We start from the raw sequence: 19,345 nt of genomic DNA, 5'->3' as shown, positions 1-19,345 counted from the left end.
CGTGTAGCTTAAGAATTTTCACGTGCGCACGGCGCTCCAGACGACGTTTCTCGGCGTGTTCATTTTCCCTCTATTCTCCCGATCGTCGTTGACAGTGATTAATCTCCGTGTATAATGCGTCCATCGATCGGTCGGACGGTCTGTGTGCGCGCGCGCTTCTTCCAATTGCGAGTCGCCGTATAATTTAATTTCGAGGAAAAATCCACAGCGCTTATCGACGCCGCGATCGCGACCGCTCATTGATATCTGATAACGCGCGCTGCACGTCGCACAGGCCCCTATTATCCCGTGTTCCATTCATGAATTGGTCACGGGGAAAGTATCGCGCCTCGCCGTTGCTTTCTGGGGCGTTTCACGTTCGATGACCCACAATTTACAGCGCCCGCTCGCCCGTTACTTATCGTCCTTCGCGTATCGCTTATCCGGGGAACATCCAGGTATCATTAAACGACGATATCTCTTTTTTTCCCGACCTGCCGGGGACTTACGACCGATCCTTTATCGACGCGCCCCCTCCTTTTCTTCACCCCCTCAGGCTGTTGTAAGCGACGTGCGTCGGAGAAAAAAGTGTTACGGACCGGCTTCGAGTATCCTTCACGGATTGCCGGCGAGATATCGATCGCGCCACTCTCGGCGAGCAGCGCGCGACAGGTACTCGAGTTCGATTTTCGACATGGACCGGTCTTGCCGTCAGGAGGCTCGTCCTCGGCGGACCGCGACGAGGCGTGCACGCCGCGTCGTCGCGAGCGCTGCAGACCCGTAGTGTGTGGTCTCTTGGAAAAAAAAGCTCTACGGAGCCACCGAACAAAGCGGAGCGGAAGAGAGGGATCGTCGAGTGCAATAAAGCGAAAGAAAGAGAAAGAGAGGAATAAACAGAAGAGAAGGTAGTGGCGTGACCCGAAGAGAGGGACTCCCCCTCTCGTCCCGAGGAGTCTCGGACTCCTAAGGTGATTTACGCCTCGCCAATGGCGCCTTTTGTCTAGCCAACTGCCTGTCAGCCGTATTTGATTTTCGCAATATATTATGCGCCCGGCGAATTATATTGCGGCCGGTCGCCCGCTGCCGCGACGATAATTCACGACGCCGAAGTGACCGAAGCGCGGCCGCGCGCGCGTTTCCACTCGCTTGTTCTAGCGTTAATGTCTCTCCCCGCGGACAGATCGTACCTATTTCATACCGGAAATCATCGGCTGTCGCGAATCTTCCGACGTATACTCCGCTTCCCACGTCGCGCGGACAGCTGGTCGGATAGCGAAAGTGGCTCGATCGTTGTGAATCGAGCGAGCCCGGCGTAGATATTCTCCGGAGAAATTTATGATTTGTGGCGTGCAGCGATGCATCGATTGATTGAGCCGATATGATTGAGCAATGTTGTATTGCAACGATAATCATCCTTCGCATATTCATAATTTCATCTCGAGTAAAAATCGTTCTTTAGAATTTCGAAACATGTTTTGCAAGCAGAGATACGTGCTTGTTACTGCTCTACTTTTTCAGAATGCATCGAAAGCAAATTGCATAAATATAAGAGAGAATGGTAGAATGGTGAATACAAAATAATTAACCCTTTGTTCTCCGTTTCTCGAATAATAACTTCCTTTATGATTATAAAATTTAACAATTTATTTAATGATTTTTTTTCTCAGAATTATAAATTCATGTTCCGTTGGATTCCACGAGATTAACATTGCGCGCGATTCCCTTGAAAAGGTAAAAATTATTAAAGCGCGTCGCGCGCGCGATACAAGGAGGCCTCTCACAGCGCGATCGAAGAGGCGACGACCACCACCGAGCTCGAACAATGGCCCTCATTCTCGCTAAGCGCTATTTTGTAAACAGGAAAAGCGAGCACCGTGAAACCGTCGCGCCAGGCGTGTTAAACGCGTGTACACGTGTGTAATTAGTTTTCACGCTCGTGCACCGGCACTTGAACGGGCTTAAAGAGCCGTCACATAAGCGTTCCTGTTGCATTCGGTCTTATCTTATCGGACGAACGCTATGCCGCTATGCAAGTGATAGCGTCTCCTGCTTCGTTTCGTGTTCCTTGAAATTGCTTCTTCAACCCGCCCCTTCGTAAATAACAGCCGGACGAAGAAGGGAACGTGGGGCTTGATAGCGCGCATTAGAGTGGAGTCCGACTTAATATCTCGTAGATTATACAGCGTCCCCTAGAAAACCCTCGGAGACACTTTATTTTCCACATGTTCACTGGATAATTGTCGGTTAAGATACCCTTGCGTCTCTTACAATCGTTCGCGTCTGGTTGTAATTATTTTAATCGACGAGCAGAAATGTTAAATGCCGAATGAGATAACCGATAATATTTTAGAAAGCATCCCATCATTAAAATCGAAGCGAAGACTTATGATAATTGCTAAATCCTCTACATTTTCTGCGCTTATTGTATAAATTATTTATAAAATATATATTTATTAAAAATATTAAAATAGCAAAAATAATTGTAATAATAAAAAAAAATATAACCATTTATTTCACAAGACAGAAACTCGTTGCAAACTTACTTTGATATACAAATTTGTGAAAATAACTGCATAAAAATATGATCACCGGAACAAACCGTGAGATATAAACGTCCGTCTTTTCTCGTGTGTGAGAATCTTCGCGTTTACAGTGCAGTGAAAGAGAGCCTGCTGATAGCAATCGGATCGGAATAAATCCGAGAGAAAGGGAGCGTCTTATTTTCGGGATCGACGACGTCTTTTTGCCGACATGTAAATCCGTCGAACGTTATCCCGCTTTCTGCGCAAAGTGACAGCGCGTTTTACGGGCTATTGATCGAACATTCCCACGGGAAGGAAGGCTCCGTCGAAGGAAAAACGTCGTCGGGCCGGCGATCGCGCGGCGTAAGCGCCGCGATAAGCAGATCGAGTGCAATCGATTAACAGACGGCCGGTCGCAGATAAGACTCGATTTCTATCGAGTGGGAGATGGCACCGGTATCTTTTTTTGCGCCGCAAATTAGAACCTGCGAACAGACCGGCAAACCGTCGTAACGAGCGTTCGTAACCTGTAATCTGTAATCCATAACCCGTAATCTGCGCGATCGCAATCTCTGGTTGTAAATTAGATTTTCAGCAAAACTCTCGCTCCCGTGTAACGACGTGCGAGTATAGTGCCTTACGAGCTCGGGCTCGTATCGCGAAATGCAATTCTCCTTTAAGAGCTTAATCCGTGATGAAACGCTTTCGGCGGATATTCGCGATACTACTTTCTTATCGACTTAATTGAGTTCTCATTTGCGTATTTATGCGCGACCGCGTTCGAGCGATGAAGACGCGGAGACAAACACGCGCCTGTTGTATGTGAGTCCTCCTGCGCATAAGATACGCCGCGAGATGGAAACGTGTTTACGAATCTCTTGGCAAATTATTCGGAAGAAAGGGGCACAAACAAGCTGATGGTACACGAGATTTTAACATCGCGCTGGTCGGCGGTGCATACTTCCTCGGCTCGCGGGCAAATAAATTGTAACGAACTTCGGCGAAGAGCCCCTCCGCCCCTCGCAGCCGAGTACAAACAAACCATGTATCTTTATTACAGTAATAACTATAATCTCGGTTCCCTCGGCAGAGACCCCTTTCCTCCGTATACTTTGCACCGGGGCCCGCGCAGTCCCTTTCTTCGTAACTGCGTAATCAGTCGGCGTTTACTACACTCGACGCAGTTCGTAGTGTTCGAATCACTCCTCCGCTGATAGACGTGAAAGAGGTAAGAGAATATAGTTAGGATGTCATTAGAACGAGAGACCTCCCGATGGACTCCGCTGATACCGGAAGTTTAATAGGGCAATTAACGGCAGCCCGTTTTATCTACGGCCCGAGTTCGGTGAGTCGCATTTTCACCCATCGTTTTTCTACTCCTCGATCTTCTACAGAATTGAGTTTAGAACGAGTGCAAACTTCCGCAGGAATAATTACGTGATTCCGCGTAATAATATGTCGGAGTCTTCTAAGAAAGTATAAAGCATGCTAAGAATTTTTTCCCAAGTCAAGTTTAAGTTTTTCCAGCACACGATTTTCACGCGAGACTTGAAAAGATGATGAGATTTACATAAAGCAATTTAAAATGATCACCCATGTGATATTTGTTATAAGATTATAAAAACTTTTTATTTCATAAAAGTTTATAAAATATTTTTTTGGAATCAATTCTTTCTCTCGCTGAAAATTCTTTAAAACTTGAATCACATAATCAGTTTAAGTAAGAAATGATAGATCTCATAAAACATGTATATTCAGAAACATTGTCTTACGAAGGCAGATCGTTATACAAAAACAGAGGGACTTCATTACACGGTCACGGCGGAATCGAAGGTTTAAGGACTGCGTCGTCCTTACGGGCTCACTCGTTAAGACGTTCGCGCCTTTTAATGGTCGGAGATGTACGCGCAACGGGTTTATGGGAGAGAACGCCATACATGGTGCGGAAACGAGAAGCCCACTCGTAAAATATGATGCGTATCTTCTTATTAGGAGTAAATTGTATCCTCATTACCGCGCGCACTTCTTCCTCTACGCCGGCACACGTTCTCGGCCCGGCTCATTCTTGTTTTGCTGTTTAGTCGCGATCGGGTGGCGCGACCAATCAACAGCGCACCTGCAACGAGATTCGCGACGATACCGATAACCGTTGCGTCGTGATGCATTTACATGCGAGTATGCATCGGAATGGCATTTGTCATGCATCTCATACCTGCTTTATTACTATTTACGACGCGCTGCAATGAATATTCGGATTGCTCAGACTGAACGATCGCGTGATGTACTCAAATTGATTAATCAATTATTGTGAGGATTATTATTGGCTATTTTGTAGACAAGTTGAGATTATGTTTCGCTGTACGATAATTTTGTGAAATGACATTTTCTTTACGCGATGCAGAATATAATTTATTAAAAAACTAATTATTTTGTTGCGTGTGATGCAATTAAAAATAATATTTATATGTAAGTAGGCTCATTTTTTGTTTCGAGATAAAATTGTAAAAATGTCCACGTCACAGAGATTTCATTAAATATTATACGGAACCTTGCTTACATTTTATTACCGTGAACTTTCACGCCGCGAATATTCTGAGTAATAATTTTTAGCACAATTACAGTGGTGATAATTTTTGGTGTAAAATTATTACGCTGCTTACACTTCGCTCTTTATAATTTTAATCAAAAGTGTTACGTGGTAGCGCGATACAAGTGGTGGTATGCGCAATATAAACACTGACATATTTAATGAGCTCTGTTTTAAATAAGACCATAAATTGCGATGTATTGCTAGGTTTTTATCAGACGCAATCCATAGTTTAAGTGCTAATATTATGCAAATTCATACCAATATCATAGTAATGCATAATAAAAACTCTAACTACCGTATTGCACGTTTCGTTTACTAAACGCGTTAACGATTATAATAAACGATATAATAAACGATTATAATAAACTTTTTCTGGCATATATAACATTATATCTGCTTTCGTCAGTGTAATAAAATTATATAATTATATCACGAAATTAACGCCGACTCAGATAATATACATATTTCAAAATTTGCTCAGAACTTCCGCGTGCATATATCAAATTTCCTATTATCATTTAATGCGTTCAAAATTTTTTTGTCGTAGAAAACTTATGCAAACTGCAATGCTTTAGAAATCTTTTAGCCTCGATTGTCGTTCCGAAGCGAAATGATTTTCTGCCCGCTATCTTATGCGTCGCACGATCGTGTCGAGTCTCGTTTACAGTCTCATCTCTCTCGCGATGAGGAGGGGAACGGGGGGCGCGGTAAGAACGGCCTTTGGCGGTGCGATTATTCATTGAGACGTTGATTGCACGCATGGCACACATACACAACCGGCCTCGCCATATCGATACCACCAGTCGCCAACTGTCCGGTTGAATTTCGGTTCCCACTTTTTAAGTCGAGGCGATGAATGCTTTAAATCGCGATCGCACGAAGCAATCTCGTAGCGCCGTGTTACGCTCTTACAGCTTGCACTCTAAAAATCTCAAATAGCTCATGAATATAAAGTATTCCAATTTGTCTCCGATGACCAACGACTGGTCATGATCCGGCCGTGGAACCCGCTCTATCGATCATTGGCTCGCGATTTATACATGATGATATTACGCCCGCGACGTTTAGAATTAAGTCCCGGGCGAATCAATCTTCGGGCAGACAAAAGTATCATAACCGCGCGCGGCGCTATCTCCTTCAGATTTTATTCACGATTGAGACTTCGTCGATAAATCTCGCCTCACGATGTTCCCACATCTCGTCTCTCGGTGTGTCTCCCCGCTGACTGATAGCGTGCTGTCTCTTTCGCGTTTGACTTGACAGCATCGCGCTTGTGTGGCATCGGCGAATTCGATTCGACGAGCGATTCGATCTTCCGAGTTCCACGAGGACTGAGTCAGAACACGATGAGGCCGCAAGAAAATGATTAACAATTGTCGTTCATCGATACACGTGATGGACATATGTGACGTGACAACTATTAATTATACAATTGTTACATTGTCCTTTTAAAACATATCTTGATTTTTAAGCAGGCCGACATTTATAAATTACGGAGTATTAAAAGTTCAATATTTCTATCGTATCAAGCGAATGTCGCTTCTACGATCGAATATTATTATTCATTCTTCTTAAACAAAATTGTGTTTATTTATGAAACTGTCACGTTACGAAATAATTGCGTGGAATTTCTTCTGTAAATATACGACATTGTTAATAATATCTTACAAGAGGCACAGGGTAACCTTTGGAAAAGTGTCTAAAGTAAATTACTATTATTTTGCAACAAATGAACAGAATGAAATGCATTAAACGTTACTTTATAGAGAAAACCCGTCAATTTTATTCCGTTTAGAATGAAAAAAGTATAGAATAATTAAGTAATCAAAATAAATATAATAAAAAATGCTACAAAGTTGACACGTCTTTTCTGTCTCTTCCATCTTCTCTTTTACATAATGTCGAACACTTGTATTTTGGATTTTATCAATAATTATGTTTTTTTTTTATTATTATTTATTATTTTAATCGATTAAATCTTGCTTTAATGTCTTAAATCATAAAGCAAATGTTTGCGTTGCGTCTCATATTTTATTGTTTTGATACTGAAGATAGCCTGATGTCAGGTAGAAACGTTTGTTATTTGTAAGCTGTTTTTATAATAAAATACAAATTCTATCGCACGGAAATCTGGCGTTTTGGCTCTCTACGCTCTTCTTATCGTATCTAATTTGATATTTATTTTAATTACTTAATTATTATATACTTCTTTCACACTATATGGAATAAAATTGACGGGTTTTCTCTATAAGATAACGTTTACTTCATTTCATTCTGTTCATTCATTGCGAAGTAATAGCAATTTACTTTAGATACCTTTCCAATAATCACCCTGTATTATATATTATACATAGAAGTCGCAGCGACTATGCTATTAATAGCATATATACGAATATACTCCTTTTCTCATTCGTCATTCACAATGTACGTTGCATGACTTGATATCTAAATTACCACGTCAATCAAAATTGATCGTATCGACAACTATCCGCGCGAATTTTACGTCACGGTTCAATTGACGGGATATACGTCGCGCGAAACGGAAATCAAGCCAACTCCGAACGATAGCGAATCGCGGATTCTCGCGTGGGCGATCCGCGCCGGCGATCGACCGCGTCGAGCCATTAATCCTGGTCCGAGCTCGTGGCTGTACAGATCGGAGAAACAAACCCCTTGTCCCATAGTGAGATGGTATCAACGTCAAAGCGCGAAAAATGGCCGGACGAATAAATCGCGCGTCGAAACTCACACTGCACAGTCCCCCTCGACGAATCGGCGCCGCGCTCCTCTCCACTGTTCTCTATTGACAATCAATCCTTTCCAACTCCGCGGGACGCCACAACGTTATACAGTTCTTTCTTGATGAATTTCAAGGGGAACGTTTTACCTACATCACCTCACGTGTTTTGTTATCATCAAATTTATTAACATTCATAATATCGCTGATTGGCTGAAGGGGAACGCGTTTGATGTTATCATATAATCAGTCCTTAATTGTTTAAATAAGATATTAGCTGTTGCACTTTATTTAACGTCTTCAATATATTATTTCGTTTCGAAATGATCACTTTATTTATTTTTTACGCTTGATACCAGTGAATATCGGGCTTATCATTGAAATCAGTTAGCGGAAACCTGAACTTGTGTCTATTGTGAACAGTTAAGCGCGCTGAACCATCAGGGGTTAATTGATTATGTATATACCTAACGCTTCCAGATGTGCGGCTAGAAATTAGGTGTTAATTTTGCTCGTTAAATTGCGGTCGAAAGGTACCTCGTCGAATATTCGTACTGTATTCAGCGTGAATGCGCGTGCGTCACGAGGACGAAGATAAATTACGGAGCTACTCATCGAGGGTGAAACTTTCAATTAATCGCGCTTTGAATACCGGCGGCGAGTCTCTCTCTCTCTCTTTCTTTCTTTCTTTCTCCCTCTGTCGACAAATCGGCGGCCGCGCCATTCGCTTTTTAATCAGTCTCGAGCATCTCGAAAATTCAAATTAACTGTACGTCGAACTCGAAGACTCGATGAATGGTCCTCTGAATCGTTAAACAGTCTGACTTCCCGCAAGTTACGCTTCGCACTTAAACAACCCGTGCGCGTCTCGCGAGTCCACGCTGATCAACGAATCGGTGTTCAAGCGTTCCCATTTATGGCTAAATTGCGAATTTACGAAAATCAGCGCGCACGCCGTCTTCGCACATTGACGCGTCAAGCGCGACGTGTTAATTCGCGAAGTATGAGCGTACGAGAACGTGAACTGCTGCGGATAGTCTTGTCATCGCGGATAAAAATTCGGGTCTCGACAGACCTCCGAGCTAAGCGATGTTCCTGTTCGGTTTGACGTCCTCTTTCCTTTCATTCGCCGACAAGCTACGCCGTCGCGAATCTGGGACGATAAAACGAGGCGTCCCGAAACTCAAACGAGGCGACTGTCGTAAAACGCAGGTTTCGGGAAGGCGCGTCGTTACCGCGACGAAGGTCTTCATCGCGAAGGTGAGAGGAAGAGCGGAGAATCGTACCTGCCGGACTAAAGGCAGCTTCGCGGCAAAAACTCGGAATACTTTCGATCGAATTACATAGCTCTCGCGCGTACGGTTTACTTTCGCGTGTACGCCCAGATAATTAGGCGTGATACCGGGATACCCGTAACTATCCGACGATAAACGATATCTCTTTTTTATTGATACAACAATGTGGCAATTGGTATTGAATTTAACAAGGATTTCAATACCTGCAGAACATTGATTAAAATTTTTTCAAACATTTAATTGTTGTTTTTAAGAAGAAAGATACGCAACAAATTAAATTCGTAGATCTTTCATCTGTGAACGAATTTCGCATATAAAATAACATAGAAAAAATATATAGTATATATGTTTTTAAGTATCTTCAGGTATTTAATTATTAACACGTAATCTTTTTTTAATCTAGAGAATATATTACATACAGGCGTTTAATGTACTCTCGATATGTTAAAAAAAAAAAAAAAAAAATAGATAAATACGAAACTATTTTTATGGCTTGATTTTTTTTATGACTCCGCCGGTATGACTTTTTGTATTTATATCCTTAACGAGTATCGAGCTTAATTATTTGTATCCAAATGTGGTTTGTCATAGCATTGCCGGGACTGTATTGAATCTCTCGTTAATCGAACGTATCTCTTACTTTGTGTGTAGCGTCAAGTTCCTCAAATGTTCCGAAAGATTCTCCTATCAAGTGATCAATATCGAGGCACGTCTTTTCGTACGTCAGACGACGGTTTGTCCAAAAGTTATCGACCTATCGAACCATCTTGTGCGTATCACGGGCCAAATGTAGTTGAACGCGTCACCACTCCCACATACTTTGCGGCCCGTGTCATTCCTCTCTCCGAATGTACGCGTACACGGTATCGGTAATTGGCCGACGTTGTAGCGAAGTCATAACGACACCGACGGTCCGAGGCGTCGGAATCGAACATGTCGCGTTTTCCATAAGCGATAAGCGATCGCGCGGTCCACGCGCGTGAGAAGATGCACCACGCGGAAGCGCCGCCTCAATAGAGAGCCGCGCGCGCCACGACGGAACCTAAATACCTATCGTCCGTTAGGCGTGCACGCTCGCTCGCGCGCGCGCGTGCGCGCGTGTGCACACGCTTCGCCGTGCTCCCGCGCGTGTAGAGGTGAGATAAAACGCACGCGGTCCACGTCGAGGTCGCGGCGCGTGAGATCGGCTGCATGCGAGAAGGAGGAGGAAGATGAGGCTCGATGCAACGTTCGTTTGTACGCTCGCACCTGACTCACCTCATCGCGCGCGCGTACACATACACACGTGCACATGTACGTGCGTGCTACGTGTGCACACGTATTTACGGTATTTGATCGTCGTTCACTTAGCACGGCCCAGTGACCCGTATAACCTAAGGTCTGCTTATGATCGAAGAGATTTCCGTGTATCTTTCCCTTAACGGAACGGTACGGGACCCCGCATCGCATCCCACGAGGATCGTTTCGGTAGTAATAGTGCGAGCGCCGCGTCCCAGTAATGATATTCAAATAAATGCAAGCGATTTTTTCAATGCGCGAACTTGATTGGTTTTTCCACTCGCGCAGACCTTTGACTCATATCTAATATCGCAACCGTGTTCGGTGTCGACGTGAGATGAGAATATATGTTATGCGGTAAAAGGTCCTTGTAATCCTTTGCGTTGCTAATGCGCCGATAGTCTTGCGATCCGTAGAATCTTGGAATTTTTCCACTCTCGTGCAAAGGCGGTTATCGGTCTTATTTGAAATTTAATTCTTTCTCGCATCTTTTCGCTTATAAAAGTTAAAAAGAAATTTTACAGTGTAATAAATTATAAATTTAAAAAATTGTATGCAAATTGCGCGCATTACCAGTCGCTGTCGAGAGGATGACAAGAAGAATGAAGGAAGAAGGAAAGAAAGAAGAAATGCACCGCGATAATAATGAGGCGCTCATCGCGTGTTTCGCTTCTTATGGTTCCGGAACCTGCCATGGTTGTGAGAGTGATTTCCTCCGCTAATATCGATGTGTTGCAATTCTGGCGTGATGATTTACAGCAATAATTTCGCAAGAGGCGCGAGATGCACGCTGCATCAGTTTTTACTTCCCACGTTTGTCTTTCACGCTCTTCGATAAACCGATACTTTGGATCGATATAAGATGATGCGGGCTTCTCGTGCTTGATGAGGTCTGTGTGCCGAAAAATTCGAAATTGGGTTAAGCGTCACGCTTTAGTGCATGAAATATTCGTACGCCCGCTTTAAATACCGGCAACTTTAATGCATATAATTCACCGCCGGTGTGATGATATATTATAATCTTTTTATAGCCATTGCGAGTGTGTGCATTAGTTAGCGCGTGATTTAACTTTCATTTCCCACGTTTTACCTCCGTGACCGATCGATAACTCAACGTTCGAAGTGGAGAAGTTGCAAAGACGTCAGTGCTCGTCCGACACATGTGCATTTATTAAAAAAAATGACAAACTCTTCGTTCATAATTATTTTTGTTCCACTGTGTTTCATAAGTGATACATTGTGAAAAAGCTGATGTAATTAATTATTTATTTCTCTCTTTACATTTTATTTTTAAAATTCGAATTACTTTTTAATCGAATTTTACATTTTACATCGTCCATTGCGTAATATTCTTTTTTTTTTACTTTCAAGCATGTGAATGTGGCTCGTCTTACATTCTTCTCGTATCTGTTATCACGATCGTAGAGAACGTGCTCGTTTAGCTAAATTAAACTCTCAAGCGTTTAAACGGACACTGCACGAGACATAAATACCACTCTAATCTATACAATGCACATCCGCGTGTCCGTTCCTCGCATATTTACCTAGAAATCGCGACGGTGTGCGTGCTTCTCGGATACGATCTGTGCGTGAGATAAATTCTACCGTACACGATCAAAGTCGATACGCGAAATTTGCTGCTGCCCGCTCCCACATTACCATCCCACAAATGGTTTAACACACTGGAAAGAGCGGCGTATTATATGCACAACATTCGATCGTCGACTTACCTAACGCGGCCCAGTGACCCAAATAAGCCACGGTTTGCTTATGATCGAAGCGGTTTCCATTTCTCCTCGGACCCGGTCGTGCTTCAACAGGTCCAGCAGAGGCGGAACCTTCTTCTTAGTTTTTTTTTATAATCGCTTACACAGCTCCCGCTTCATCCACAAACATCGTCGCTGATCATCAACGATAATGTGTGTTTTAAATTTTATATGTCTGTTCCAATTTTGAATATATTATAATTTATTTTAAATGCAATTGATAATATATCTTCGGATTGATAATATATCTTCGGATAACGCGAGACGCTGCTTCTTGTGGAACATTTCTGTATCTGCGAAAATCGGTGATTCAATCTTTTACTAGAATTATTTTCTCTTTTTTTAAATATTGTAAAAACTATAGTTTCCTGTAATGACATTTGAGATCGAATGTTTGTATCGCAGAGTTTGATCTGTATTTGTAAGTTGAATTTTGGAGACTACAGATACGGCGAAGCTTTCTTTCGTTTCCCTCCTTTCTTTTCTCAACAGTTTCTCCGGCCTGTCTCGTCTCCTTTCTTTCGCAGTATATTCTCCTCTGGCCTGTTGCCGTTAATTATCCTCGCATACTTTTCGTTCATCGGTGCGTCACGGCGCGACGATTAGCCATTTATCACGCGCGACGCGCACGTAGCAGCGATCTAATTATCAGCGAGATCTTCGATGTACATGTCGTCGTAGACGCCGTGGAAGAAACACTCTCCGGCCTTCGATGGCATGCGTGTGACAAGTGAAAACGATCCCGTCGAGCGCAAACGCAAGGAACCAGATATCGTATAAATCAGATGAGACTAATCTTCAATCTAAGTTTTCAGTCCAACGGATAAAAAACAAAGAAATTGGCAAATTGGATAGAATTTATATCTTGATCGACTTTTGATCGAATCGATTTCGCGTAATCGAGAAAGATGGAAATGACGATTAATAGATGCTATTTAGAATATCTCGATGCACTTGGATCCAGTTTCAGGATTGATGAGGCAAATTACGGTTATCGTTTTAAACAACCTACTTGGTGCTAGTTTTTCATCATCTCTTTTCGTTCGCGCGATTGCGCATAATTAAGATAGATATCTGTAATGTATTTTGACATTTTGGAAAGATTGGCTTTCTCGTATTCCGCAATGTATTTGTCGCAACTGGCCAACGGTATAAATGTATGCCGCTCGGATCGCCGTACTAACGATTAATATGTCGGCTAAGCGACCATTAAGTCGTCATAACTCATGAGCAATAATCCCCCTGTGCGATACGTTCATCGTTTGTTTGAGAGTTCTGGAGCATGACGAGAAATGTGGCAATACCGAGCGAGAGCACGCGTTCGGCATCGGCCCGGATCGTTATCAGAGAATCGTTCCTGTCCTACGATCGCCACGGTTATGTCACAATGAAGACCCGCGCGCGATTGCATAACGTGGGATATCGAGGCATCGGCGGCGAGAGATCCTCTTGCGGAGCAATTGCGTAAGATATGACTAATCGTCGTCGGGAGTCGTCGATTGCCGCGCGCGGTATTGTCGTGTTGTATCTCCGCGCAGATTGATGACTTAAATGATGTATTTTCAATGATAGCCCGGCAATGTGTGTATCTCGTGTAACCGCCATAAATAACTTTGAGTGTGGCTGCGACGTCAGGGACAGCATCGCGCCGCGGAGCCTTAATTATCCGGCGAATTCGGATGCGCGGCAATTACTCACTGTCCAACTGCGCTAAATACCGACAATATCCGATCTCACAATGCCCGAGCGCAGCTGAAGCGCGCCGCTCCTCCGAGAATGAAGGACTCGCGCCTTGACGGCTACTCGATGTACAAGTCCGCCCATCGTTGCGAGAGCTCCATTTTTTTTAACCCCGACACTTAACGCTCGACGTTAACGATGTGAACAGAGACGGTCAAAAGGTAGCTGTTAAGAGCGACACGAAAGTTTCCAAATATGCTTTCGATGTTCAGTGCGTTCGGAGGGATTCAGAGGGAAGGCGACGAACCCGAGAGAGTATAACTATTACGTTCACCGTAAAAACTCTCGAATCCTTTCAGGATCGGTTACGCTTTTAAGCGTTACTTTAAGCGTGCATTGAGACTCGTCTGCAACTTGCTCAACAGCTCACTCAAGAATATGAACCAAAACAACTGTAGATGAAAGACACATATCATCAACCGACGACTACTTCTCATCGCTTGCTATTTCACTGCTCTTATATTTCGAAAAATAATGCCGTAGAAATAATCAGAATAAGATGTTAAGGGAATAATTTAGTCTTGAATGGATTAAACATTTCTAAATGTATTTTTCATTGAAACTAGTCTATATTTTTTTATAAATAATTTAATAATATTTTACTAAAATCAATTTATAAATTCTTTTAATCTTCGACTGTCAACGATGTTCTTTGGATGAAAGTTAACGTTTGAATTCTTTTTTATTACAGATACTATCGTGGCTGTGCAAGAAAGGCGAGGACATTCTGTCGAAGCACGCACAACACACTGCGACAAATTTGGCGTTGGCGCGGCTTCACGAGCGAGAATTTGAGAAGTTTTACTTCACGTCGATGGTAAGTAAACGCGTTGATTGTCGCATAGCATTTAATGGAATCGAAAGGACCGTTTCGAAAGGAATTGAGTCGCTCTCCTCTAAATAAGAGATTTCACTTTTTTCGCGACCCATTGAGCCGCCCGTCACGCTTCGATGCGAAAGAAATTCCGTCGAGGACTCGAAAGGTGACTGCATAAGCGCGAGATAATAAAGAATACCTTTGTGACGGGCGAATTGTTGCAAAGACCCCTGCCAAGTGTGCACACTTCCCTTTTTTTCTTTATCTGCCAACGAAATGAAGGGGAAGGGAATCGTGGCGAAAAAGAGGAAGGCGAGAATCATTATTCTTCTCGCACCTGTAAACTTAATATGGTCGGGTCAAAAGCGCGCGTCTTTAAAATATGCGGAATAGGGAACGGCAGGAGACGCGGGATAAAGATGTCGAGGCGACTTTAAGTATACATTCATCGCTGTGAAATGTCCGCGCGAATTAAAATTAACCGCAGGATCAAGGGCAGGATTTTAATTCGCCGCGCTTGGACGGATTTATCTCTGGCCGGTTAATTCGTGGAAGTCGAGTTCGCTCGGAGATAGTGCTCTTTATGAGAGGTGCCCAGTCATTCGTTTGCATTAATTATCACCGTTCCGCGAAGGCGGTTCCGCGTGATTTACGCGATACGTGAGCCGTCAGCCTTAGGCTGACGGTGGACGTTTCTTTAAAAATTATGATTGATATGATTTTCACCCGGACTCGTCCCTCTGTGTACCATTTTGTAACATGCAAATTTATTATGATTTATTTCTTAAAGAGAGAACGCGCATATATTTCACTTCGTTGAAAATAACTGTGAAAGTTTTCAATTTTTTCTACGTTTTGCTCAAATATACTTATTGTCTCATAATTGGAAAAATGATAAAGCAACAGTAATTTACTGTGTATTTCTTTTAAATTTTAGCTTGCTATTTTCTGGCAAGAGAGAGCAATCTTTAGAACATACTTTTAAAATTGATACCAAAAAAAATTTAGTACAAGATTTTTTCCAATTTATTTAATCCGCATGTTACCCGTAGTGTCAGACTGTAGATAGAGAAACAACAGTATTCTTAGGTAGGTAATGCAGTCACAGTTACCTACCTAACTATAAGCCTAATCTTTCTCCACTGCCGGTAACCGATTTCTTTCTACACGTTCTATGCAAGTTCTTTTATAAAGATATTTGCATATAGAAAGTATTTCTCAATTGTATAAAAATTACGGTATTAATAATAGCGATAATCATTAATAAATTGATTTATAAATACGGATTCGATTGTTGGGATTTTCTCTATGATCGGTAAGTCGATCGTCTAATCTCGTGGCGCAGCCTACTGAGGCTTTCTTCAAACATCTCTCAACCGACAGATCTTCGCGATCAACCGTACACGGCGCGTAAATTACAATCATTCGAGATCTGAAAGTCTCCGCTGTAATAACGGTGATTATTTTTCTCTTGACACTCTCTTGCCATTTAGTTAATTGATGGAATCTTGTCAGGCCGATCGATTGTATCCATTAATTTAACGACACGGAGGTCGGAATAAGTTTCACAATTAGAGTCGTGCCTTACCTTTGACAGGACGGATGATGCAGAGTCTATTAACACTCTCACAGCGAGTGAAACTTGAATCTCCACCACTAAGTGCATACCAATGTCCTTTCTTATCAATCAACGGCGCGACAACGTGTCTGCGAGTGCTTGCTTCCGTCTTTTGATAACAGGTATTGATGAGGCTTGCAGCGACCTCTTGACCTGCAAATCAACGGTTTTCTGAAGATTTCTCACAACTTTCTCAGTCACTGATATTCTACTGTTCCGTGAGAAATTTGTAATTTTTCGTCAGCGATCGGTCTGAAGACCGGATCAAGCCGAAATTATTTTAAATTCTTTTTAATATAAATATTAAAATTTATTTTATTATAAATTATTTGTATATAAAATCATTAACTTTAATTCTTTTAATTATGAATTTATTTTCATAGAAATAACATAAAAGGAAAGTGCATAGTCGACGCCGATGGTGCTAATTGCATTTTAACATCCGCATGTAGTTAAATTACAAATAAATGCGATAACACACGTGATTAAAAGAACCGCTAATCACGCAGCACACGTTTTCGCAGCAATTAAACGCGATTACGGGAAATTTGGTGAAGCAATTAAATGGGAAATGATCGTAAATGTTACGTTATCAGCGCGTTACGCGATGAGTCATCATTTAGCCCGGTAATAACACGTTGATCCTCGGCTGCTCCCGTATCGTAGAAAATTTATTGCGAAAGAAATTGGCGTTCCGCGAGCGTTTTTCCTCTTTACGAAAGACTAAACTTTCTCTTGGCGGCAATGTCGAAGTATTACGCGTAACGCTGACAGTTTCAGGGCACAATAAAGGCCCGCCGATGATCCGGTGGACAGTTGTTACTTAATTAATCAGTCTGCGGACGAAACGTCGAACGAACGATCAGCGAGATATAAAAGCCGGTCGATCGGTCGGTCGGTCGGTCGGTGCAACGGTCAGGTTGTACAGCGGGACGTTAATTAATCACGTTGCACCCACTTAAATTATCCGTTTCATGCAGGATGCACTCGAGCGCGTGGGTCATTATCCAAAAACGTACTCATCTCTCGTGCTCTCCCCCTTTTTTTTTGCGGCCCAATGACCCCCATTGCGCTACCCACACGCTGTCATAATTGTCACCGATTATTGCCGCGATGGGCAAAAAGCGTATTATTTGGGTCATCTTGACGGAACTGGAACGAAGTTATTGGCGATTTATTATTGAGCGATCCGCGTTTCGATGCAGCACGACAAGCGAGCGGTATATGGAGCATCGAGTAATTACGCGACGGCGTGCGCGCCAATTGAAGCCGCCATAAGTTTGATGGCGATGAAAATTGCGCCCATCTATTTCGGGAAGGACGCGATATCGCCGCGTCGCATCTTCGAGAATTAATAATCAATATCGGCTGATTTATCTTGCGTTATCGAGCTAAAAGCGCAGACATAATTCGCAGCGATTTCAAGTTCACTTTGGTCTCTTTCTTTTTTTTTTACGAAATTGTTGCATGAATATGCATGGCGCACTTATCGTGCACCTTGAATGCGGTAAGCGACAAAAAATAGCCTTCGCGACAAAGTGCAAAGCGTTGTTCAAGACGTTACAATGGGACGGAGGATAATGTCGCGGGACTGTCAAGGTGAGCTCGCAGCAATCGTACAACAACGTACAACACGGTCGTTCTCGTAACCCAATTACATAGCACACTACCGGCGAAAAAGGCGAGGAAGTCACGTCGAGAATAAGAATGAATTTTGCCGGCACCAACAGTGACGACGATCGAGACGATCGTGAAATCACGATCGATTTTGCTTCTTGGAAAGAAATTCCATTGGATTTAGAAATCGCTTCCATTACTCCGCGAATCGAAGCATGATCGCGCGCGATGGTTGTGCACTTGTGAATACCGGACTTGGCCGTAACGCACTTCGAGGAATTTGGTAGCGATCGATCGATTGGGAAAGTGGCAAAAGTCGGGCGATCGGAATGCAATTTAACACAGGCAAAAATTAAATTACTCGCGAGCGATGCGTGTCGCCATTAAATACTCAATTAAATCTGCTCACATCGTAAAATGTAATGGACGAAAAAGCAATAAAAAGCACATTTAAAAAATATTCAGAATAGATTACTAACTTAATTAATTAATGTATTACAAGCGTAATAATGCCGTGCATAATAATTAGTTATATATTGAAATTCTAAGAGAATAGTACAAATTCTAAAAATTAATGTGCAAAAAAAGTCTTGCGACATATTTAGCTATGAAACAATTTTATTTTTGCAAGTTGTATGCAATTTCGTAACAAGCTAAATTTTTAAATAACGCATTCTGTTTATTATGTTTTTATTACAACAGTCATCGTAATGGTCTGATAATAGTGTTGACGGCTTTTCTCGTACATTTGCATAATTATCGCATTAATATTTGTGCGTGAGTGCTCGCGAAATGGTTACAATGCTATATCTGGACAACGTGCTCTTCGATATCACAGCGCGTGTCACGAATCGCGATCGGAAAACCGATCGTTTCAAAATCCAATTGCAAAAGCGTAAATCAGCACAAGGCGGTTATGCTCGTTAGTTCGCTGTACTCTCTTGCTTGAGATGCAACTTTCCATCATAATCGGTCGTCACGCGATAAATCAAGGCGACGATGCTGCTTCGTATCTGATGTCCCGCATAGTCGGAACATCATTTTCGTAATGCTTAAAGTATTTCAGAAAAATCTAGGTCGCAATTACTGACCTACCCAATTTGCAGTTGGCCCATCGGGACATTTACCGTTGAGACAATTACTGCCTACGTAATATTGGCTCGTCAAATAATCCAAGTTTAAGAATTGAGTCATACGTTGATGATTTTGCAAGTAGAAAGGAACAAGCAAATTCGATAGAAGATTAGCAGCAAAATATTGTTAATAAATATTGATGATCGAACAAATAATAGTCGAGCTCACGCTTGAAATATAAAACTTTATCGCTGCGTTATTTGAATTTTTAAAAATAAAAAAATTTGTCAGGGGAATTTCTAATCTTTAAAT

At 42.4% G+C, this 19,345-nt stretch overlaps 1 protein-coding gene and 1 long non-coding RNA gene across 6 annotated transcripts in view; one reads left to right on the top strand and one right to left on the bottom strand.

The window, feature by feature from the left end:
• Positions 1-19,345, bottom strand: part of LOC136997196 (uncharacterized) — a 159,753-nt gene that overhangs the window by 100,190 nt on the left and 40,218 nt on the right. For all 5 annotated transcript variants that reach the window (XR_010888002.1, XR_010888001.1, XR_010888000.1 and 2 more), the window contains one exon: positions 16,313-16,495. This is a non-coding gene — a long non-coding RNA (uncharacterized lncRNA). The remainder of the gene's footprint in view (positions 1-16,312; positions 16,496-19,345) is intronic.
• LOC105671159 (uncharacterized) overlaps positions 1-19,345 on the top strand; it is a 318,172-nt gene that overhangs the window by 259,599 nt on the left and 39,228 nt on the right. Inside the window, exon 13 of the mRNA XM_067347649.1 lies at positions 14,599-14,724. Within this exon, the coding sequence (XP_067203750.1) occupies positions 14,599-14,724 (126 nt within the window). The remainder of the gene's footprint in view (positions 1-14,598; positions 14,725-19,345) is intronic.

Source organism: Linepithema humile, chromosome 1 (genome assembly GCF_040581485.1).
Source record: "Linepithema humile isolate Giens D197 chromosome 1, Lhum_UNIL_v1.0, whole genome shotgun sequence".
Classification (NCBI taxonomy): Eukaryota; Metazoa; Arthropoda; class Insecta; order Hymenoptera; family Formicidae; genus Linepithema; species Linepithema humile.
Note: the sequence above shows the minus strand (reverse complement) of the source record. Positions and strands in the feature narration are given on the sequence as shown.